A 24872-nucleotide genomic window follows, 5' to 3' on the forward strand; every position below is an offset into this window, starting at 1 on the left:
TATGAGGAAACTCTGCCCGAATTCCGGGAGCTCGGGATTGGGCTTGGCGGTGGGGCCGGGGCAGGGAAGAAAGGCTGCGAGAGCTCCCGTGCCCCGGCTACCGCAGCGCTCCCCTTGCCGTGCCCGCGGGGAAAGGGAGCCATGGGGCGGCGGCTGAGCCCGGGAGGAGGAGCGGCTCTGCGGGGCTCCGGGCCTGTGTTTAGGATGTGTGTTTCGACGTTTGGTGTTTTGCTTTGCTTTTTTTTCGTCTGTGTAGAAATGCTTTCTGCATGAGGCAACGGGATAGCTAGCAGCTGGTTGGAAAATAACCTGTGGAGATGCGGCCAGGGAACAGCTTTGCTGTGAAAGAATTCCCCCCGCAGACCCGGCTAGGCCTTCCCGTCCCCGGCTGTGGGCAGCAGCTTGGCGGCTGTGCCAGCCCCGCGGCGGGGGAAGCCTGTCCCAGCCTTAGGGGACGGCACCCAACAGGTGCCTGCACGGGGTCACAGCGTGGCGCCCAAAGATGTCAAAGTCTGTAGTTCGAAGCATTCTGTGTGATGCCTTACGAAGGCTGACCTGAAACAGAGACTGGACAGAGCTAGAGAATAAAGTAGGTATTTATTGAAAGGCCTCTAGGATGCACCTTGGGCAGGACAAGAGCCTGACCACGGCCATACCCAAGGTGGACTTAAAATGTTCACAATATAGCTGATGGGTCACGAGGTCTTACATTTTTATAAGTTTTGGTCCATTTGCATTTTGGGTTTTAATTGTCCAATTACAGCTTCAGGTTGTGAGGTCCCATCCTTGTTCCTCCCTTCAGTCCATCATTGTTTGTGCTTTTGGGCCTGAAAGTTGTCCTTGGTCTTCAGTGGGAGAAGGATTCGTCTACCTACTCTGTGAAGAGAGCTTACCAGCATTTAATATGAGGCTCAGAACTACACCCCTAGGCAGCACAGAATCTGAAAAACATGAAAGCTAAAACTTAAGGCATCACGTGCACAGGACACATGCATTCCAAAGCGTTCCGTGAACAGGGACCTGCACGAGGGATGATGAGGAGACACACACAAAGGATTCAGTTCAGTTTGGCTTTCCTGGCTTCCTGGTTAGCTTCTGGAGCAGTTACCTGTGGGTAACCAACAGCCACAGCAAGGGGATTGAATCATCCAGCAGCAAGTGTTCCTAATAAAGCCAAAGTCAGTAACTCCACTATTTGGAGAACCCATATAATAATGGATTATTTGGAACTCCAAAGGTCAGTATTTTATAGAGCAAATTAATCACAAAGGCATTTGAATAAAGGCCTGAATGGCTTCATAGAGTGAGATTTTTAGGTGTGTATACCAAAGGTTGTTTCAGAATTTATTATTTTCCCCAAGGTGAAGTTTACCAGGCTCATGTTCGTTTATAATGTTTTGAGAAACACAAGGTATTTTTTAACAGCCAGCAAGCAAATTTTCTTAATTTGATTAGTGTTTAATACTTTTAATGTCAATTAGACATTATTCATTAACTGACAAAGCTGAAGGAAACTTTGTCTCATACCAAAAACCTGGAAAATCACTCTAGGTTACTTTCAGTTCTGAAAACTGCACCTTTGATAGCAATCTCCTTATCTGATGGAAGACATTGAGTCACATGCAACGCCAAATTGCATGTGACTCAATGTCTTCCATCAGATAAGGATGTGCCCAAGAGCCTATTAGGAGAGAGGGGCTTTCTAAGAAGAAATGGAGATGGCTAAGAATTCTGTAGTTAAGGCAATAAGAGAAGTTATAATAAAATTACTCTAGTTGGCTCTAATAAAGTGTGCTAGTTTTGCATTATTAGACAGAGGAGCTGTTAGGCATGTGGATTTTGTGTGCCTCTACTGAATTACTGTTTTTCAGAATTTACACAGAAGAGGGATTAAAAATAGCTGAGTTTCTAGGATTCATTCTAAGGAAGATGGCATTTTTTTCAGAGAGCCCTGCATTGCAGTCAGTGAGCAGTGGATCCTATGTGTACTTTTGGAAAAAGGTGCATTTACATAAAATTAATGTTTGTGCTCATGTCTTACAAGATTTTGTCAGGTAGATATTTTTACTAGAAGCTTTATGTTACAGAATTGAAGCTGTTAAGCCGTGAATGATAATTACATTTAAAACTTATTTTAAATTTTTTATTTTCAGTTTTCTCACTAGCTGACTCTGCATGGAAAGTGTTCACTTTAGAGTATGACTGTAATTGGGACATATGCTTTTGTGTAAGCTTGGAAAATTGTCTGCAAGGCTGTTGAACTTGAGTCAGCTGTTTGATGTGCTATTGTTTATTTTGGACCCCAGGGTCAGCAAATAAGCTCACTCCTGACAGATTTATCTATCAGCAATTGCATTACTTTCTCCTTGTTCTTTCTGCAGGCTCACTAGAGGCTGGAAATCCCTTGCAGAAGCTGAGAACCAGGAAAAGAACAGTCACTGGAAACCCGAGTAGGAGACAAGCTGAAACATAAGATACACTGCACATTCTAGAAGTGATAATGTAAGAATGCCCGTTTGGTATCTTTAACTGAGGAAGTGCTCCAGTTGTCTTTTAAAAGGGAAGAACATCACAAACACTTCCAAAGAAAACTTGTTGTCCATACATGAATAATAATTAGTGAATTATTTGATTTGTATCATAGTTTGGTTTTTTTTTTCTACAAGACAATTATGTTTAGGAGTTCAGCATTTGGAACTCTGATGTTTTTTTCCTGCATTCCCATTGGTGTCTCAATGGGTTCCTTTTTGGTTGTGTTAGTGTGGCAACTGAGATGGATAATACCTTAGCCTATGCAGAAACCATAAGCCTGAGACCATGGGAGATGGGAGATGGAAATTAGGATGCTAATGGCATCATTCCAAAATAGGTCGTGTCTCTAGTTCTGGTTCTCTGTTACTTCAGGACCTTTGACATATGAAGTCATGTGTTTGGGATTGGACCCTGCCCCCGGATAAGCTTATATATTGTGAAGTTAGCCACACCCCTGGGCCTTTGGGTGTTGCCCCTGGAATCGTGTGGTCTCTGTGTTTGTGATGGGACCACCATTAAAGTTTGGTTTCGGGCACTCCATGGTTCCCGTCCCGTTTATTTTTGCCACGCTCTGACCGGCCGGACTGGACCCAGAATCACACTGCTGACTGTGATATGTTAGCACTGTGAGAGAGCAGGTGAGCTTCCTGCATGCCCAAACTGTGTCCCCACACTGAGGAGGACCTAAGGCTACTGCTGTTTTCCTTTAACACGGCTGTCTGGGTTCTGCTGGGGAGAGACCTTGCAGGGGGTGGGAATCAAATTTGGGTGATCAGAGTAGGTGACCTGTGTGCACAGTGGAAGTCATCTGCTTCATCCTTTACATCTGGCCCCTGAAAACTAATAGTGGGGTTTTTCTTTCCCCCTTGCACACAATATATTATTAATTTGGTGGCTGATTTTTTTTTCCCCTTTTATCCAGGTAAGAGATTTACTATGAAGTGCATTCACGTTCAGTGATATCCATAATGTATTTCAAGCTCAGTGTCTTGAGGAATACTTCTCACGCAGGTGTCTTGGCCTGCATTCTGCAGGAGCCGGTGACTGCCGACCTTTTGGATAAGGTGGCGCCGGTGCGATGGATGGACGGAGCAGGGAGGCAGAAGAGGAGGAGGAGCGGGACTGACGCCCCGGGGACACTATGAGGGTATGGTGCCCCGGGGGTTCTTGGGCTTGAGGGGTTTGGATGTATTTGGGTGCGCGCTCTCTGCTGGCCGTGTTGCGGAGCTCTAGCGTGTGGTTACTGTATCAGGAATACGCGCCAGCGAGTCAGGGGCAAGGCCGGGGGCCGTGTCAGGTCTCTGCGAAGCCGCTCGCTTGCCTTGGAGCGCTCGTTCCCCGTAAGCTCAGAGCGCTGGGCAGAGCGCAGGCGGCGGAGGCGCCGCTCCTTGTGCCGGGCCCAGCGCGGCTCCCCGCGGCCTCGGGCCGGAGCCGCCCCGCTTCGTGCGGGGCTCTCCCGCCCTCGCCTCCCTTTCGGTTTCGTTTCACACGGGCGGGGCGGTGCTGCGGGAAGCGAAACTGAGCGGGGTCTGCGCAGGCCGAGCCGGGCCGGCTGCTGGAGCGTCCGCGGGTCCCGGAGCGTCGGCAGCGGCTCGGAGGTACCGGCGGGGCGGCGGCGGGAGGGAAGGGCAGGGTCCGTGCGACAGGGGCTGCCCGCAGCCCGGCCTGGCCCGCTGCGCTCGGTGACGGCAGCCTGCGGTCATCTTTGGTCCGTGTGGCTACGCCTGGCGTCATCGCTGCTCGAAGGGATATGTTAAGTGCCGTGGGATTCTCTTCTGAAGGAACCGATTCTGATTCTGGAGAAACGTTGCTGATTATTTTACTCCCACAGCATTCAGAGATTCCTTGACATAAAAATATTGAATCATTCTCTGGATTCAGAGATTCAATATTTTTTTGTCAAGGAATCTCTGAATTCTCCACTCTGCTTTCTAAAACTGTTATTCCAAAAAATTACTTCCAAAACTTTTGCAGAACAATCATTTGAATTAGGAATTAGAATTAATTTCCCATGAACTTTGTTACTGGCACTAATTTTTTATCATAGCAGTGACTTATCTACCAGTATTAGGGGCTGTCTTTATTCTATGTCTAGAGCAACAGACACATCTTTGAATGTTCCTTTGCAGCATCTACTGAAGAGTGTGTCAAAATGGATAGTGAATATATGGCGAAGATCAACCGTCATAGTCAGATACATAAACTTACAGTGGAATATGACACTGTCGATATGAAGGGCCCGTCTCATTATCCTGAGTAAGTTTACTCTGCATGTCAGTAATTAGCAGGGATCTTCCTGCAATGAACAAACTGTGTAAAGCTTGCAGTCTCAAATGTTAATTTGCTGAAAGCACATATGTAGTGGGAAAGCTGGTTGAAACCATGAATTGAAGGGTAGGTGCATGGGGAAGACATCATGTGAGACAGTTTAAGGCAGAAATTTATTTCAATATTGATGGTTCTTTTTCAGAAAGTACCAGCATTGCACCTGTTACTTACTAGTAACTCATGTATGTTGTGCTTCTCCTCTCAGAATGTGGATGGGTTACAGCAACCATTTTAGTTTATGGTTTAAATGCTACAAAGCAAAATGTTTACAAAGCACTGTTGATTTCCAGCCAGAAAGGTTGGGTTTATTAACTGCTTGCATACTAACATATTTAATATGTAGTATATTTTCTAACATCTCTTACAAGAAAAGGATCTTTTGTTTAAGAGGTTTTGCTTTCCCTTTTAGAGACAATTACAGGTGATGGAATAGATTTTATTTTTTAACATTGATACAGTGTATTTTTCCCTTGCCAAAGGTTGTAGATTCTCAATATCTGTAATAGTTCCTTGTGTGATTTTTTAAAGAATTTGTTTGCTAGTTTGCATAAAGACAAGCCTTATGCTAATAATTAATATGTTTCTTTTGATGTGTTGCATGTTGTCAGATAGCACTGTCTATGCAGACTTACTCTTAAATCCGACTACGATCCCAGAATAAATTAATAAATATCATCTGGATCTTAAATGTTAATCGGTTACCTTAATTTTTTCCCCATGTGGCTCATGTAATTCAAAAAAGTAATCCATATTAAAGACCACAGCTGTTTTGATTTTTTTTTTTTTGTGACTGCCTTTAAACTCATGTCTCACAAGCACCAGAGGTGTTTTTTGCTCTTACTGAGCAGTGTACATCACAGGGTGTTGAAGGTGAGTGCAACGTCACATCTGGTTCCATGAAATCAAGATTAGCTAATCTTTGCTCTGTGTAGTGTCACACTGCTGAAATGTGTCCTGCTGTTAGGGCTTCACAACCTTGCTTGTAATGATGCTGACCTCATCCATTCTTATGCTTCTAAAATTTTTTTTATTTTTTTTAAAAGCTGTTAAGCAGTTAAAAATATTGTTGGAACTAATGCATTTGAGAGGAAAATTTAAAAAATATTTATAGTAAAGAATTATGATAATCATAGGTTTGATATAATAAAAACACATTAATGCTTCAATACTTCCCAGTTATCCTGTCCTGTAGAGAATAACCCCAAAGTTTAATCTGACAGTGTAATTAAAGTATATATGTGGGGAAAATGTAGCAATGTTTTAGACCAATTTCCTTCATTGCAGGTTCACAGTTGTGGTCAAAATAAATGGTGAGGAATATGGTAGAGGCACTGGTAAAAGTAAAAAAGAAGCAAAAGCAATAGCAGCAAAAGAAACGTGGGAAATGATTGAGGAACAGGTGAGTAAATAGGAGGATTAAGTTTTGGGGCTTATTAAGCAGTGTACATCACATGTAATATAGTAAATGTTGAATATCTAAAAGTAGACTTTCAAGAAAATGTTTTTGATTTGAAATAGTTTCTAATTACTTAAGTTGTTTTTGTTCTGTCTTATTCAGCACTTTTCTCTTTTTATCACTGAATTGTTTTCCTTGTTGTTTTCCTATGGGGTTGATAGCTAATATTGTGAGTGCTTCCTCCTTTACTGTTACAGGAGGATAAGGAAATGTATTTGCCTTTCTCAAGCTGCCTTGGTGTATCCAGAGTGGACAGTGGTCCTTTTATATCTTGACAACTGTTCAATGATTCAATGTCTCCAAAACATTTACATGGCATTCCTCAGTGTTCTAATTGTTCTTTTTTTCCTTTTCATTATATTCTTTACAGTGTATACTTTCTGCTTCCTTGATTAAGTCTAGGTTTGAATTTTGTGCCTTGTTTTTCTGCCAAGTGTTTTGCCCTTCTTTATTTCCATTCTTTGTTTTTCTTTTTGACTCTGAATGCTTCTTAGCACCTTTTGAGTGAAATCTTTCCTTACCTTTTTCTATATGGCTTTTATTGTGTCACTGTCATTACTTTAACACAGTTGCATGTTTGCTGATATGTTACTGATGTTGACTAATCATGAGACAGCTGAAAAGTCTTGCTTTCCCCTCTTGTACATCCACAGGAGCATTTACAGCCCTTGCTAATAAATGGGAGTATCAGCAGCATCCTGCTGCCATCCCTTCTTCATAGCTTGTTCCATATATTTTCCTAGAAGGGGTCGGATGAGGTGTGGTGAGAGGTTGTAAAGGAAGAAGTGCAGTACTTGGAAAGCCAGGTTTACATTTATTCAAAATGTAACAATTATTCTTGGGTTGGTTGTCCTTTGCCACAAAGGACCCAGTAATGGAAACTTGGGATTTCTTAAGTCTTTTGAACTGTGGACGAACTTTGCAGCTATATTAGTTCTTATGCACTGTTTATGTTAATGTGGTTTTTTTAAGTTGAGGTTTTTAAGTTCCCTGTTTCGTTTGTTTTATAGCAAAACAGTCCCTCAAATACGGCAGCTGCAGAGTTAATGACAACTCAGACAACCTCACTGAACCTCATCTCAAAATCGCCTGCACTAGATCCTGTCAGCCTATTAAATACTTTTTCACAAAGGACGAATCAAACAGTTGATTATACTAACAAAACTCGTACTGGAGGTGCCCATGTTCCCATGTAAGATATAATTTATCTTCCTACTTCCTTCTAATACTTTGTTGTGTTTACTAATGCTGCCATTAGTTATTCTTGGTCATGTTAGCCAAATCTTTAGGAGTCACACCATTTGCCTGAGAGTATTATCCAAAAGCTTCTTGAGCTCTGTCAGGCTGGTGCTGTAACCAGCTTCCCTGGGGAGCCTGTTCCAGTGCCCAAACACCCTCTGGGTGAAGAATCTTTTGCTGATATCTGACCTAAACTTACCCTGGCTCAGCTTCATGCTATCTCTTTGAGTCCTGTCACTGTCACCAGAAAGCAGAGATCAGTGCCTGCCCCTGCTCTTCTCCTCACGAGGAAGGTGTAACTGCAGTGAGGTCTCCCCTCAGTCTCCTCCAGGCTGAGCAGACCAAGTGCCCTCAGCTGCTCCTTGTACAGCTTCCTCTCAAGACCCTTCACTGGCTTTGTTGCCCTCTTTCGGACACTCCCAGTAGTTTAATGTAATTTTTATATTATGGCACCAAACCTGCCCCAGCACTGGAGGTGAGGCTGCCCCAGCTCAGAGCTGAGCAGGACAATCCCCTCCCTTGCCTGGCTGGCCGTGCTGTGCCTGATGCCCCCAGGACAGGGCTGGCTCTCCTGGCTGCCAGGGCACTGCTGGCTCATGTTCAACTTGCCAGAGACCAGGACACACAGGTGCCTTTCTGCAGTGCTGTTCCCCAGCCTCTTGTTCCCAAGTCTATATACACAACCTGGGTTGTCCCATCCCAGCTGCAGAATTCAGCACTTGCCCTTATTAAATTTTGCATAGTTGGGGATTGCCCATCTCTTAATTTTAGTTTGTTGGTCTCTCTGCCCTTGAGGGAGTCAACAGCTCCTTCCAGTTTAGTCTTATCAGCAAAATTACTTGGTATCCTTTGAGTCCTGTGTACAAGTTGTTAATGAAGACGTTGAAGAGCACAGGGCCAAGAATGGAGCCCCCCCAGTGACAGGTCCCCAGTCTGATGTCACCCCATTCACTGTAACCCTTTGAGCCTGACCCGTGAGCCAGTTTCTTACCCATCATGTAAGCACAGTTATCCAGCTGTGTGCTGGATATTTTGTCCAGAAGGACACTCAGAGATGGTATCAAAAGGTTTGCTGAAGTCCAAAATGATTACATCATCTTGCTTTCCTGGATCAGCTAGGTGGGGTACCCTGTCATAGAGGGAAATCAGGACTTTGCCTTCATGAAGCTTTGGTGGCTCTGACCAATGACTGTGCTGTCCTCTGGGCGTTTATCAACACCTCCCAGAAAAATATTTTTCATGATTGTACCAGGCTCTGAAAGAGAGTTATCTTGAAGACACAACAAATTAGTTATCTACCATTATTAATTAGATTAAATGTATATTGGAAACACTGTCCTGAAGAGGTGTATTTCAGATTTCCATTCTACAATGTCAGTTGATTGCAGTGTGAAATCATTAAATTAAGGCTTGTCATATGGGATATAAGACTTGATTCCCTGTTGTATTTTACAGATATTCTATTAGCTGTACTATTAGTGGCCATGTGTATGGAAGGGGGACTGGACCTACCCTAGCTGCTGCAAAGCAAGCTGCTGCAAAGGAAGCATATGAGAAGGTAAATAAGGAAAGCTGGCTGACAGTATGTACTATATTTAACCTTAACACAGAAGTTTAAAGCTTTGAACCAATTTCCTCATTGTGTTTAAAAGCATATACCATGGATTCCTTTAAAGAGGGAAACAATTCATATTTTAGTATGTTGGTTGGGCTACTGTTAGTAGAATTTATGTTGTGTTTCTATATTCCATTCTGGATTGAAAAAGAAAATCTTAACAGTTGATACCTCTCTGTTGCAGAATAGGTCTGATACGTTGTCATTCAAGGATGCACACATATTAAAAATATCAAAACTCTGACTCATATACCAGTTGTCTTCTGTGTGAAGTGTTGTTGAGCTAGCAGGCTATGAACATACTTCTTTTACTGTCTTGTGTTGGATTAAAAATCTCTTGTGGAATGTGAGAGGCAAAAGCAGGAGTCAGAATCAAGAGGACTGGACTTCTGTAGTTTTCCAAAGCAGAGTCTAGCGAAACAATTGCTGACACCATCCTCTGGAGAGCAGAGCTGTTGTCTTCATGTTGGCAGCTGCTGTTTCCACATGTGCAAAAAATTATCAGAATTCCAACAGTGATCAAGCCCACTTCTGAAATGCACAGGACATATGAAGTAACTTAAATGGAGTGTAGTTTAAAGTAAAGGATGGCAGTATGGGAGAGGGAAGAAGTCTTTTTTACTTTTAAGTACTTGTAAAATTATTTGGCTATTACTGTGAATTTTCAATGCTTTTTAAATGTTTTTAAGACAACCATGTAATTAATTAACGGCTTATTATAGCTTTAGAAGCCTTTCTTAATATTTTCCTATGTTGCAAACCCAGGAATCTTTTTCTATTCATTGAAGTCTGAAATTTACTACCTCAAGCAGAACTTGTATACCAGTTAGTCTAAATATGGGGTGGGTTGTTTTGGCTTGGTTTTGATTTTATTAATTCTCAGTGATGTCTGTGTAACAAGCAAAGTGTAACTGGTAAATAGTAGTAAAGGTACAGTACTCTTATTTATAAAAAAGAGGTTTATTTGTTGGCTCTCATTGAAAGATAAACGCCATGTTTTTGTTTCCATGATACCATGATGGAAAACCAGGAAACATAAAAAGAAAACAAGTTTGTTTAGTTTTTGACATGTGATGGTCTATGTCCATTGTAGCTGTTGGTGTTGCTTTTAATGTTACTTTTATGCTCTTAAGACCTGGGTAGGGAGAGGAAGGGGAAGAACCCTCTGATTATTTGGGATAAGTTCTTTTGATTCAACCCCAGATTAGTTATATGAGTTTTGCAATGCTTTCATACTGAAGACATTGAATGTCCATTTGTACTGACTCAGATTTTCAGTTCTGCAGATTACATATATCAAAGACTGTGATATCTCATTTTCCACACAGGAGTTGCACATGCAGCAAACAACAAAGATATTTGCTTTTCATAACTCTTACTCTTATCCTAGTTTGGAATAGAATCCAGATTCTGCTTTTGTAACTGCGTCTGTATAGTACGTTCACTGTGACAGGGCCTTGTGTTTCCTTTCTCTAGGCAGAAATTGGGCAGACGCCTTTCTGCTGCAGGGCTTTGAAAGTTTAGGGCAGTTAACAACTTGCTCTTAGGACCCTAGAAACTTCCCTCTGCCCTCTTTGGAGGGCATCTGTTGCACTAGGGATTTGTGTGATTTTCTTAAACATTCTTGGCTTTTCTTTTTTTCCAGATAGTAGCTGAAAGCTCTAATGGCAGCTGTACATTTAGCAAAAATGGCAATGTTTCTCAAGTGCCAACTGAGTCTGACTCAGAGTAAGTTGGGTTCCACTGCTAATGTGATAAAAATATATTTACTAATCTTAGATGGTAATGTGCTCTAATTCTAAATAAAAGATATAATTTTATTGTTTTATTGCAGTATAAAGCCATGTCATTTTAACTTCTGTTCCTTAAACTTCAGAGCAAAGTTTGTTCTATTTGTGCAAGTTTATGTGAGTCTGTATGGGATAGTTTAAAATAAGTTTAGAGCTTTCTGATTTATTCATATTTTGCCACAGGTAGTTCTTTCAGAAGCATTTTTACTGTGATGTAAATGGATTACCCTACCTCATTCAATAACATTTTTTCATGCCTTTTAGCACTCGCTTTCCTATTGTGACCCTCTTGTAAACTCACGTAATTCAATTTCAGTATTTTCTTGTGCTCTATATTCTGCTTTCTTCTTTCCCTTTTTTTCTTTCTTTTTCCCCCTTTTTCATTCTACATGAATCTTCATTTCCACCAAAGGGAAAAATTTGCTTAGCAAAAGAAACGGAACATACATTAAGATATGTGATTTGAGATTTTTGTAGTTTGACTGTAGTGCCACTACCACTTTTACATTCTTCTGTCTTCTAGATATCATAGACTCATTTAATAATTGAAATAAGGGAGAATATTACAAAGTGTTGTTATTTTTGTAGCTTTCAAGCAGGATGTTTTGTCATTTAAATTAGTCATGATTGTTAATGCCTTTTCATGTTTTACTTTTAAAACTTCTTCTCTTCTTGTGACAATAATTTTATTTATTATTGTGTTACTTTCACCTAAAAATAGTCCATTATTTTTCAATAGAAACAACATTTGCTTTGAGGACTCATCTGCAAAGCTGGTAGAAAAAATGAAAGACATGGCAATATGTGAAAAGCCTTCACCTGATCAGGTATAGTATGAAAATGGTCTTCCTCATAATTACATTTTAGACCCTGAATAGGGCATGCTTCTTGTCAGAGTGTAACATTAGTTTGTTCTTTTATTCACTAATCATTGGAAAATAAATGCATTTTCCTGAGAATATTCAGCGCTGTTAACCATTAGTCATTTCCTTCCGTGTTGTGGATCAAATTTATGCAGTATTTAGGAAATGGCAGTACTCCCAAGAAAAGGGTCAAACTAAGCTCATTTTTAACAATGATAATGTTATGTATGTTTTTGCAGTGGTGGTGTTATGCATAGCACATGTGAAAAACACTGAGCTGAGATTCATTCCTGTGACATTGCTTACATAAGGAATGAATCATATTTATAGGCAATTCCTCGATACATTATCAGACATGTTTTAAACCAGCTAGAGTGAAAATACTCAGGATACCTCAGTAAGGCTTTTTTTCTGTTTTCATGTAGAGGAACACACCAAGTTCTATCCTGAAGGCCAAAAGGTATGTGTTTATTTCGAGATTGCTATCTCCTGTAAACTATACTGCAAATAACTTTATTTTTTTTTATCTTTAGTAAACGAATGTTGTTATTGGGAGGTACATTTCTTTTCTCATCATGTATTAGAAAAATGGCTCATTTTAAACTTTGCTTTTATCCTTGTTAAAGAAAATTGGCAGCTAATTTTGCTAATGTAAGAAACAAGGAAGAGGAAAAAAATGTGTCAGATTCAAAGGAAAGTTCGCCAGATGTGAACACAAATACTGGAGAAGAGAATGGGAGTCCACACACTGTCAATAAAACGTAAGAAGGATTTTTTTTTAAAATTAATATTTGTTAGGCAATAAGAGTATGTAAGAATCTAGATTTGTTTCTTTATGATAGAAGGAGGGAAAACACTACTGTTAAAAGAACTTTCAAAGAAAATTGAAATCAGATTTTTTGTTTCTGGGAAATTTCAAATCTAGCCTAGAAATTGGCAAGCAATGGTATTTAAACATCATTCATGTGAAGATGTGAGGGTAATTACCTGACACACCTGAAAGGGTCCGTTTCCCTTGTTGTTTTAATCTCTAAGGCTGTGATTTAGACCTGTGGATTTGTCAAATGATCATTTTAGAATGACACTGCAGTAGATGTATTACATCTGTCAAGATTATTTTTATACCCTTAATTGAAAATTAAGTATAGTTAAGTGTGGTTTTCCTTTTTCTTTTTTTTTCTCTTTAAAGATTTCTTGATCTTTTTGAAAAAATAGAACCTATTGGTACAGGTGGTTTTGGGAATGTTTTCAAGGCAACATCGAAGAGTGATAAGAAAACCTATGCAATCAAAAGAGTTGAATTAACAGAGTACGTACTATATATTTACTTCTGCCTTTTAGGACAACCTTAATCAAGATTTTAATACTTTGTTTTCTCTCTTCAATAATACTAGGAGCATTTAGATGATTTTCATGATTAATTGTCTATCCTTTCTAGTAAACTGGTTTTTTTATTTGCAAGTGAAGCTGAAAGTGGTCCTGAACCTTTGTTAATTTGTGCATGTAATGGGTTAATTTCTGCTGGAGCTGTAAAAATGTAGGTGTGTTAAGTTCTCTTTTCCCTGAACACAGTAGTGCTCTGGTTGCTAATGTAGCAAAATGTGTTTGAAGAAAACCTGATGATTATTAAAACATTGAAAGCAGCCTGGTTACTTTTGACAGGCTACATGGAAAATTTCCATATCAGTAATGCAAAATAACTATAATTATTTACAATAGAAAAAAATCCAAGTAATAAATTTTGTGGTTTGTAATTGGAAAATGTTTTATATGTGACCCATGTAGCCATTACTCTCATGCTGTGTTACTTGTCTTTTATAAATCTCAATGGAGAGTGATGATCCTATTTTTTTAAGTAATTTTTTGCAACCATTATCTAGTGGAGTATTTTATCAGTAGTTGAAAAAATTAATTTCTTTTAGGTTATCGATTGAAAATGTTTTGAATTATTGGAGATATTTGTCCCTTAAATTGTGTAATGTGTACATTTCCCTTTAGATTTTTGTGTTCTTTGAAAATACATGTTATTTTCATTGGTATTGCTATCCTGAGAACTACACTGAAAACCTTCTATTGATCCTTCAAGTAATGGCTGCTGCTCTGCTGGCAGGTTTGCAGCCATCTGCTTTTCCAGCTTTTATTGACTGGGGATTTAATTCCTAACGTGATTAAAACACTTTTTTGCACATTGAATAACTGACCAGATGAAAGAAAACCCACCAGATTTGTAACTTCAGTTTTAAACTTTGAACTTACATGAAGGAGAATATTATACTTGGTTTATAAATTAATGCAAAACTATCTGTATCCTGCCACTTGACAGTATGTCTTTTATTTAACTTGGTATTACATTGTAATAGGGAAGTGCCTTTTTTTTTTTAATTCTTTCCCCCTCCTGATAGGAAAGTGGAGCGTGAAGCAGAAGGACTTGCACGACTCACACACGAGAACATAGTGAGGTATCACTGCAGCTGGAAAGGGCAGGACCATATCAAGTACCCAGACTCAAGGTAACTACAAAGTAATTGTTTGCATTCACAAACTCTTTTGCCATAGTGAACCTTTTGCTGGTGACCATTGGTTACCAATTATTACACAAATATAAATGCACAGGTGCAATCTTACTGCTAGGAGAAAAGGCACAGTGCTTTCCAGCAGCAGGTTGGATGTCATCAAGTATATTTACATCTTCTTTTCCTTGATTAGTAGGATACATGATATAACTTTATATTTCTGTCCTCCGTCAATATATGGAACTTAATGAATTTATAGAGGAGAGTAAGACTGCAGAACCCCAAATATGGGGCCCAAGAATTAATAACAGAAACTAGAAAATTGTCTGACAGTTGGCTAACAAATGCCTGATCAGAAGCTTTCTCTTGTAAGAAGTACTGGTCAGCCAGTAGGTATCACAGATTTAATTATTTCCCTAAGTTAGTATTTTCAGCATGATGCCTGCAACAGTTTTGATTGTTTAGAAAAGGAATACAAAATGAAATCTTCTTTAATGTAGAGGTAGCCTTTTGACACTGAGACTTCTGGTTAAACAGTGGTGAGAGTTTTACTCCTAAGTTAGTTACTATTAACTGTTCCAAGCTTCCATGGTAAGCTTTTTTCACTGGCTGTGAATTCATACTCTTCACCCATTAAATGTAAGTGGTTTCAAATTTTGGTTGGCATGCTAGTGCTCCATACCTGTGCTCATTAAATGAGGCATAAAATGGGGGGAAAATAAGTCTGTCAAAACTGAGCCATTCATATTTGGAGCCTCAGTATCGTGTACCTATTTTACATTAAACAGTTACTGGGTAAAAGACAGAAACAAAAAAAGTCCTTAAAACTGAGGAACTCCAGCAGTTCCTGCCCTGACCTCAAGGCTGCAGAGAGTCCTGAGCCATTTAATGCTTGCTCTTCCAGTGCCTTTGAGCAGCTTTATTCAGGGGCACTCTTCACACAGGTACATAGGAAAAAACAGGGCGTGCTTCTCCTTGTATTTTCCTTCCCCTCACCATCTCCAGCCTCAGCCTGTGCTATGGGCTTCTCTGGAATGTGTGAGGCTGTCAGGTGGGTGAATCATCTCAATTTCCAGCTCTCAGAAGGGTTTCTAGAACTCGCAGACCAGTGTCAAAAACGGTCCCTGTGCTACCTTCTTGACAGGACAGAGCTGGAAAATGACCACTGTGGGCAGGGTAGGAAGGCCGATGCTGTGTCTCTTGGGCAGAATAGAGGACATGTGTCAGGGACTTGCAGCAGTTCCTACACGGCCAGATGGGAGCCAAGGACGGGGTATTTCTTCCTGGGTAGGACATGCCTCTAGGTATGAGGGAAATGGAACCTGGGCTCTCAGGAAACTTCAGTGTGAAACTAGGAAGCAAGAAAAACTTCTGAAATATTCTGGGGATATGTAGCAGCTGAGCAGGGATTCTTTGAGTTGCAGTCCAACTTATTTAATACAAATTGCTGTAGGATCTTTCTTAAAATTAAAGGACTTGCAGACCTTGTTTTGGGCAACTCCAGAAATAATTATTAGCAGAAAGAGCTTTTGAGAATGACTTGGGCGGAATTGTATCTTGCCATTTTTAATGTGGTATGTCGTTTTCTTTTGAAGCCAAAATTCAGACAAAACAATTCCTTGTCTTTTCATCCAAATGGAATTCTGTGAACAAGGGACATTGGAAAAGTGGATTGCAAAAAATAGAGAAGACCGAAAGTATCATGGAATGGCACAAATCAAATTTTTACAAATAGTGAAAGGAGTGGAATATATTCATTCTAAAGAGTTAATTCATCGAGACCTCAAGGTATGTAGGATAGGTGAATAAAGAAAAGACAAAACAAAACAAAAAGAAAAAGTTAAAGTTAATAGACTTACTGGAATTTCAGAGAATGTGAAATTGTTGTAGTCTTTGCTTACTCTGCTGTGTATCCCAGCAGTGTGCTTCTTTGGCTATTGCTAGTGACTGATTTTCTTTCAGCGCCTGGCTGAGCCTCTTCCTAAAATCAGAAGGTAAACTTGGAGGCTCTCAGAATAGTTCAGAGAGTCAGTAATCATCAGGTAACAGGCATTTTCAGTGTTACTGAGTCACAGGACTGCCTGTTGGAAAAAGAAGAGTTGAGTCTAGAGAGTTTGCTCTTGCCATATTGTAAAGGGGTAGCTCATCTATCCTAATACAAGCTGTGTTTGGTAACAACATGCTCTAGTCCTTTTGTCTTGTGTATGCATACAAATGTTTGAATGCTGGAGTTTTGGATAGAATTTCAGTCTCTAGGTGTGCACAGTCATAAGATGATTTTATTTCTGTGTAAAATTATAAGGGACAAAGCCTTCATAGTTTCAGGATGGAAGCTATAGTGTTGCTTACAGGGTTTTTAATCTCTCACTTTGTGAAAAAAATCATTACTGTGGTAATTTGGTAATCATTACCATTCCTAGGGTTAAGCTAACTTCCCTGCCTGACCACTCAGGGGCCACTCTGGCAATTTAATTCCCACCACCAGAGACCTTGGCAGCTGACACTGAAGTCCCTACACAGCACGCAGCTCCAGTGAACCCACAAATGTCTCACTTGACCCCCTACACAGCCTGGCTGCATTTGATGCTCAACATGGGGCTCAGACCCTTGCCCCTGAGATTAGGAGTCTCATGCTTTACTAGCTGGAGTAGGAATAAGGCTGTGGCTGCTCAGGAGTGGTATCCACCTTTAATCCACTGAATCCACACGCTGCTCGCTCACTGCTCCCTCCCCTGTGGCAGGCTGGAGAGGAGAATTGGAAGCAAAAAAGCTAAAGAGCACGGGTTGAGAGAATAACAATTTACTGGAAACAGCAATGAGCTAAGAAAACAAGCACAAACAAAACCAGTAACAACATTAAAACCAGAAGTCTAAAAACAGAGAGTGATTCATGTTTCATGCAGAAAGTTCACCATGGAGCCCTACCTGATCATGCCATTCTCCCGTGACTGGGAAGTGAATCCTTCCCCATTCCTAGCAAATGATAGGAGGTGGTATAGAATAACCCTCTCCTGACCAGAACCAAGTTATACTGCTAACTCTTCTACATGTACTTGAACTGAGGAAATTTTCTCTCCTCTTTGATCTGCTGTCAGCTTAGGTGCTTGGCCATCTGAGATCTCCATAGGCCAGAATCAACGTTGCAGGATAGGTTCAAGATGAGATTGAAGTAATTTGTGCCTGGTAGGAACAGAGTCATGAAATACTGTAGCCAGCTATAGGTACTGTATTAAATACGTGTGGACATGGTCAGACTTGAACAGAACAACTACACTGAGCATTCTTTACATGAAGAGCTCTTCCTGTTGACTGTTTAAGTATCTCCTGGCCTTCTGGTCCACTGTCTTTGAGTAAAAGACAGCATGAGGCTATTTGGTTTTGTTTTAAATAAAGCACACTTCTGAATGTTTTTATCTTCTTTGGGAAACTTCATTGAAGGATATGTAGTTCTATTTTTAGTTGTTTGACTTTGTGTTCTGGCTTTGGCTAGGATACAATTAATTCCTTTTCAGTAGGTAGTATAGTGCCGTGTTTTGGATTCAATTTTATAATAATGTTGATAACACAGACATTTGGGTTGCTACTAGGTAGTGTTTAAGTCAAAGACTTTTTTCACATGGAAGAGGGGCTGATCTGGGTTCAGGGAGGGCATCTGGCATCAGTCAGTGGGTGGTGAGCAATTGTATTGTGCATCACTTGTTCCTCCTTGTTTTGGTTTGGGTTTTTTAATCCTTCTATTATTATTATTTACCATTATTATTAAATTTTACTTTTGTTTCAATTATTAAACTGTCTTTAACACAGTTTACAAATTTACTTTTGATTCTCCCTCCCATTCCACTGCATGGTGCTTAGTTGCCAACTGGCCACTGTCAAATTTAAAAAGGGGAAGTTTAAGGGAAATGTACAAAGTGATACTCTGAGATACCTGTAGTAAGCCTTAACTCTGCATTTGGTTTAGTACACATGATCCTTCTGTGCCTAGGAGAAACTCTGGCTTGAGTGGAAGTCCATGTGAGACTAAGTGCTTTGCCTAAGTGCTGGCTAGGATTGAAGAGTGAAAAGCACTTTGGGATGTAGAATGTTAAATGTACATGTATTTGAAGAGCAATAAAGCATGATACAGTTATGACTGAGCTAGTGGGAAAAAGGTGCAGTTACTGCAGAATGTACTACTTGAAATTCAGTTTGTTTTTAAAAATTGATTTAACTTATTTCTCATTCCACACCATCAGTTTCTTAATGCAACTTTCTGAACAATTATCAGACTTTATGGGGGAGCCTCTCTGTGGCTGATTATGCTTGATGACAAACCTTGGTCATTTGGTGATTTTCTTTCTTATTTTTATTTACATGTATGAAAATAGCCTCAGAATATATTCATATCAGATGATGATAAAATAAAAATAGGTGACTTCGGTCTTGTGACTTCTGTGGCATTTGAGACTCTGACTGAGGACAGAGGAACAAAATCATATATGGCTCCAGAACAGGTAATTATCCTGCTGTATTAGTGTCTCTGTAATTACGTGTGCGCTGTAAACTCAGCATTGGATGTTCTCAGTCCTAATCTCAGTATTAAAGCAAGCTGCCTAAAGTTTCCTGGTGTGACTGTATGAGAGGACAGCTGTAGTCTGGAGAAAGCTTTATCACAAGTGTGGTGAAGTTTTTTGCTCTGTGTGAACATACAGTCTTGACACTGTATGCTGTAAGGAATGCTCTTGTAAAACCAGGCTGTCAGACATATATTTAAATTTGAATTTAGGAGCCCTGTTAATTGTGCAATTTGAGTTTCCCTGTTTGTTTCATTATTTGTCACAGGGCAATATTGGCATGTTTTATCTGTACAGGTCTGTAGAAGTCTTAATTTCAGGGTGTTCAACGTGACATAATAGTCACTATTTAATGGGTCTGAGGAAGAAAGGATTAACAACTAAGAACGATATTGAGTAGGGCCAGTCCTGTAGCCTTGGGGTGGAAATTTCTGCTGACTTTAAATTTTGCTTTAAGAAGTGCTGTTTTCCAGTTGGGTTTGATGTCTGTATTGTTCTGTTCTAATCTTTTTAGTTTGGGGCCAGATATGGAAAGGAAGTAGATATTTATGCACTGGGATTAATTTGGTTTGAAATTCTTTCGGCATGCAGTTATCATGAAAAAGCTAAGGTATGTAATCTTTAAATTTAAAAACTCCCACTGTTTTTTTGCCTTGCTGCTGGTATCACGTATTGATAGCATTCTAGAAGGAATCTCTTTTTCTAGAGTACTATCTCTATTTACAGTTTTTTCCTTAATTGATTTTCATAAAGCCTGTAATTCCTTACACCTCAGTTGAAATGTTGTAACTGAAGGAAAGAAATATTACAGTTTATTTCACTTCTGTCCAACTACATATATACTAAAGCCTAAGCATGCTAAATGATGTCAAGCAAAAAAAGGATGTCAAGTTTTTTGTAAATCTTTCTTTGATCAGAAACTTGAAGGGAGTATTTTTTTAATTTTAGAAAATAAAAATTATGGATGGGCGAGTTTTGTCTCTGCTGTGCTCTTGTCTTCATTGCATAGTGCAGCAAAAAGAGTTTCCACCAAATCAAAACACTTGCAGTTTTTCAAGATGAAAACAAAAGTGATTTTGAACATGCTACTTTAAGTGAAACAGATATTATTTCAAAAAGAAACCCCGTGTTACTTAAGCTTTTTTTTTAAAAGTGTCTTGGATGTGTTTTGAGCTTTTTATGTGCAAACCTACCTATTGGTAGGACAGTGATGCAGATGCTGAGTGTCTTGTCTGAAGTAATTGTGGTTGGACTCAGACTTTGAATACTGTTAAGCAGATCCTTTTGCCAGTATGAGGAAATCACGCCAGTGTGTTTGTTCCACTTGGCTCTGTCCAGCCACCTTGCAGTACTTCCTCAGATCTTCTATTCCTGCTCACACTTGACTGCAAATGCAGGCACAGTCCCATGGTGTTTTCAATTGGAAAAGCATCATTTCTTTAAACTATAAAAATCTTGTGCACTGCAGGCAGGTGGGGAAGTTATGTGAATGGAGAGTCCCGGGATGATATTCAGATTAGGTCAGCAGGTTTTCTGTTCCGTTAGATTAGAAAGAATTTCACATAATAGGAGATGATAAACTCCAGTGCTGGCAAGCCCTGCTGTAAGAACATCATGTAAAAGCAAAGTTGATTATTCTGTGCTGAGTAATTGGTTCAGCTGATGATCCCCAGGAGGTAGAGTCTAAAGGTATTACTAAAGAGTAGGGAAAAAACCTCGACATTCATGGGAGCTGTTATTTTGCTGCACAGTGGTTGTAAAGGGCTTGCTGTGCCAGACTCACAGGGTAATAGGCCTCCAACTAGAGCCTGTGCTGCTGAGTGGGACCCTCTGGGACTGGTGTTCAGCCAGTTCTCAGTCCACCTCACTATCCGTTTGTCCAGCCTGCTCTTCTTGAGCTTGCCTGGCAGGATGTTGTGAGACAGAGTCATGCAGAAGAAAACATTGTTAACCAAAAGCTATTTCTAAAGCATGTAATGACAAGTCTTCTGTTAGTTGCTTTGAAGCCCGTGTAGCATTTTATACAATGACATAGAAATAAGTGTGTGGTACTGAATATGATAAAAAGGAGGATGCATGCCTGCTTGCCTGGCAAACAGAAATTCAGTTGTCTTGCTTTTTTCTTTAAGTTAAGGAAAGAAAGAGGATGGCTCTGAAATAAAGAGGACAATTGAAACCAACATGTCATTGTAGTGTTTGAAGCTTTTCAGCTTAGAAATGGATAATAGTTGATGAAAAGGCCGTAAAACAAAACAAAAGCACAACTAAATTAAAAAAACAACCCAACTTTCAAACTGTTTAGAGTTACTTTTTGAAGCTTTACGTTTCCTGTAGATTTGTGTTTTCCTAACTACTTCAGTAAACTATATGGGTCATAAGATGGAGATACAAACCGTAACACATGAAAGCATACCAAAACTATTCTCTTTTATTAATTTCAGGTATGGCCTTCTGTTAGAAAAGGTGAGCTTCCAGAGTACTTCACTGACCAATTTCTGTCAGAGGTATGGGATTTTAATATATTTTTTGGTTACTATATAAACAAGCAAAAAATACCCCCCAAACAAACAAATCTGTTGACATTTAATTTTTTTGCAGGCATCCATAATCAAAAAGATGCTTTCAACAGACCCTTCGGCAAGAATCACTGTATCTCATTTACTTGACCTTGTTAAGTCTGTTGATGAAGAGAAGGCATTTAAAAATTATTCTTACTAAATGTCCTTTCACACCATATATAAATCCAGAGTTTGATGAATTTATTACAATTGATGAAATGACAATAGATGCCAGAAGCAACAGCAAGACTCGGGGTGTGTCTTTTCCTTGGCCACATCATCATTCATGGCTGCCAGCTGCAACCACGACAGAGCAAGAAATCATGTGCAATTTCTGCAAGAAATCATGTGCCATTTTTACCTGGAAACATAGGTTGTGGATGAGCTGGACTGTTTTGAAAAATAAGTAATAGAACTTAGTCCTTTTCTCCTTGAAGATTATGTTGATATGCTCAAGTGCTAACTGGGTTGTGGCAAATCCCTGCATCTGCTGTGTCCATTCTCCCTTAAGGTTATCTGTTGCTTTCCATGGAAGAAGTGCTGTCTGGTTGTATGTGGCTCAAACCTTTCTGATTTGTTCAGTGATATTGTTAATAATTGCTGGAAGGTTCCCATTAATACCAAGACTAGTTTTGGCAGAAAAGATACTAGGAATAGGTGCATGTTATTCCTCACTGAATTTCAGTATTTTAAGGTGAGTTTTCTTATCTCTTCACAGCTGCTGATGAACCTAGCACCTTCAGTGCTCTAGAATTTAAACATTTAAAATGAGGATTTCTGAAGAATTTAGATTTTAAACATTGAGCTTCTAGGAAATGTAATTTAGAACAAATCTCAATTTTTGAAAACTTTACATTTTGATAGTTGTCTTTTTTTGGAAAGGAACATTCAAGGTGCTGTTAATATATGATAATTCTCCAATTGCCTCAGTAGTAACTGTTTGAAATCCTGGGCTGAGAGAGCACTTTAAACATACCCATGCTTCTAGGTTTTAGTCCCTTATTGTAATACTGAGGCATGCCTAACCCTTAATAACTGTACTGAGTACCCCTGGTGTGCCCACTGCAGCCCCACAAAAGGCAACAGCAGGTTCTCTGCTACTCTTCATTTATATCTCTCAGAGTTCAGCCTTGCCTAAACTCAAAGTACTGTGTGTGGTGTGGGGAGCAGGCTGAAAAGATGCACATTGGACCTTCAGGTGCTTGAAGGTTTTCTTTGAGGTTCTTTGAGCTCTGTCTTGTCAAACTGTTCATTGCTGTGGGGCCAACATAACTCTGTAAGGACAGAGATTTATAAGCAAAAAAACAGGTAATATGTGAAGTACTGTATGCTTTTTCTTAAACGTTAAATGGGTTAAAAGTGAGTGACTGCTCTAAAAAGAATACAAAATTAATGTATTTACATTTTTAGGGAAATTACTGATGTTCTGGTGCGAGTATTTGTTGCTAAATAAGAATGTGATTGTACATATTTTTGTAAGGCCTTAAACAACTTTTTTTTTCTTCTTTGTCATGAATTACATATATAGAATCATAGAATGGTTTGAGTTGGAAGGGACCTTAAAGATCATCCAGTTTCAACCCCCCTGCCCTGGGCAGGGACACTTTCCAGTAGGTAACATTACTCAAGGCCTTGTTCAAGCTGTTTTTGAACACTGCTAGGGATGGGGCATCCACAGCTTCTCTGTGAAACCTGTTCCAGTGCCTCACCACCTTCACAGTAAAGTATTTCTTCCTAGTATTCAATCTCAACTTTTCACTTCAAAGCTGTTCCCCCTAGTCCTGTCACTACTTGCCCTTGGAAAGAGTCCCTCTCCAGCTCTCTTGGCAGCCCCCCTTGGGTACCGAAAGGCTGCTCTAAGGTCTCCCTGGAGCAATCTCCAGGCTGAACAACTCCAACTCAAGCAACTTTATTTGCCAGGTCCCTCACGGCCAGTGGATGCAGTCAGCAGGTCCCATGGACTTGTGCACCTCTAGGTTCTTTAGCTTTTCTTGACTCTGATCTTCTTCACATCCCTGGCCAGATTGGATTCCGTCAGGGCTTTATGCTTTCCTAACCTTATCCTTGACTGGAATTCATAAAGTATTTCACTACTCTAGACTAATTTGTATTTCTTTGCACTGGTCAAGCTCTGTGAGAAATTATATATCCTTACAGACAAAATACTATTTGTGCTTTCTCTTCCCTTTAGTCTATTGGGATAAAATTAACATATAGCTGGACTTGATGATCTTGAAGGTATATTCCAACCTAAACAATTCTCTGAAACTATTCATAACATCAAAATTGATATGTGACAATTGATATCTTGGCTGCATTTCCTTTACAGTTTCTGGACGGAGCAATGTAGCATCATTACCTTCTTGCTGTTAAGTAATAGTTAGTTTGTCCCAGTAGATTTGATATATTTTCCCTGCATAGTATTTGTATACTTCAGCATTAGCTTTTTATAAATGGCTAGTTACAGTAGCGACTACTGTTCCCTAAAAATAAAAGGGAAATAAATTTTTAATAAAAATCAAAATGTATTTTTATGTAAAAAATTAAAATCCACTATCATTTAATTATAGAAAGTATGCACTTTTATATATAACAGAATATTGGTTCAAGTAATGTCACTGACATGTTTCACAAGCGTTTTTTTTTCCCCACCAAGTTTAAGATAGTTAGCAACACCAGTCTGGTCTGTAGGCATCCCTGTAAAGATGAAAAAATCCTGTTTAACACATTATGCAATCAAGTGATTAGCCAATACTCATGCCTTTACTCATACTTGAATTTTATTACCAGTTGGGCAGTGCATAAACAAACGTGTGAAAGATTTATCCTACCTCTCAATTGTGTTAGTTCAATCACAAATACTAAGTTTTAATTCCTATTAATTTGTGCATTAAACAAAATATGAATTTAACTCGTCAACTTAAACTCATCTTCTGCATACTTTGGTATGAATTCTTGAGTATGGCACAGCTCTGAGCCTTTTAAAAGATAAAAGATACTATGAATTATACACACTTATCTAAGGCTCCTTCCTTTAGACTGGCTTTAGCCATGATCTGCAGCACTGTCTCCAGGACAGTTTGAAGATAAATCTTCAGAATCTACAGGATAAGTAAAAAAAAAAAAAGTGAGTAATTGCAGCTCAGGGAAGGACAAAATGGTTGCTAGAAATATTTCTAGAATCCATGAAGAACAGATTAAATAGAATTCAAGGTTTACATGTTAGTAACTCTCAAATTCGTTATAAAGCAGCAAATACAAATTCTACTCTCTTCGGTACTGTGAAACTGGATAGTGTTTTAATTGTTTCAGAAATATCTGCCAGCTTTTGAAGCTTTTAATGGTATTGGTTTTAATATCTGAGTTATGTTTTCTCAAAAGTAATTAATTATAAATTCAAATAAATGTCAGTATGGTTGGCTGTG

General features: G+C 39.4%; 1 protein-coding gene across 7 annotated transcripts; it reads left to right on the top strand.

Annotated features, from left to right (window-relative positions):
• Positions 1-66: 66 nt before the first annotated feature.
• EIF2AK2 (eukaryotic translation initiation factor 2 alpha kinase 2) lies at positions 67-24872 on the top strand. 7 transcript variants are annotated; one of them, XM_063390702.1, is made up of 18 exons: positions 436-1237; positions 2382-2502; positions 3544-3679; positions 4662-4788; positions 6145-6259; positions 7327-7508; positions 9011-9113; positions 10816-10898; positions 11700-11787; positions 12249-12283; positions 12450-12584; positions 13013-13132; positions 14226-14333; positions 15932-16124; positions 18704-18829; positions 19404-19499; positions 21331-21393; positions 21488-24872. In XM_063390702.1, the coding sequence occupies exons 4-18, from the start codon at positions 4685-4687 to the stop codon at positions 21605-21607; spliced, it is 1671 nt and encodes a 556-aa protein (XP_063246772.1). In that variant the 5' UTR covers positions 436-1237; positions 2382-2502; positions 3544-3679; positions 4662-4684; the 3' UTR covers positions 21608-24872. The 7 variants fall into 7 exon arrangements, with proteins under 7 accessions (XP_063246774.1, XP_063246772.1, XP_063246771.1 ...); XM_063390701.1 differs by having other exon boundaries at positions 3567-3679; XM_063390700.1 differs by having other exon boundaries at positions 436-589; positions 764-1237; positions 2382-3679.

This window comes from Prinia subflava, chromosome 2, assembly GCF_021018805.1.
Source record: "Prinia subflava isolate CZ2003 ecotype Zambia chromosome 2, Cam_Psub_1.2, whole genome shotgun sequence".
NCBI classification, from domain to species: domain Eukaryota; kingdom Metazoa; phylum Chordata; class Aves; order Passeriformes; family Cisticolidae; genus Prinia; species Prinia subflava.

Excerpts from the sequence above, each read along its gene's own strand:
- EIF2AK2 (XM_063390704.1), top strand. The coding sequence starts at position 4,685 with ATGGATAGTGAATATATGGCGAAGATCAACCGTCATAGTCAGATACAT. Across the intron at positions 9,114-10,815 it reads CAAAGGAAGCATATGAGAAG|ATAGTAGCTGAAAGCTCTAA; the intron begins GTAAATAAGGAA and ends CTTTTTTTCCAG. Across the intron at positions 16,125-18,703 it reads TAATTCATCGAGACCTCAAG|CCTCAGAATATATTCATATC; the intron begins GTATGTAGGATA and ends GTATGAAAATAG.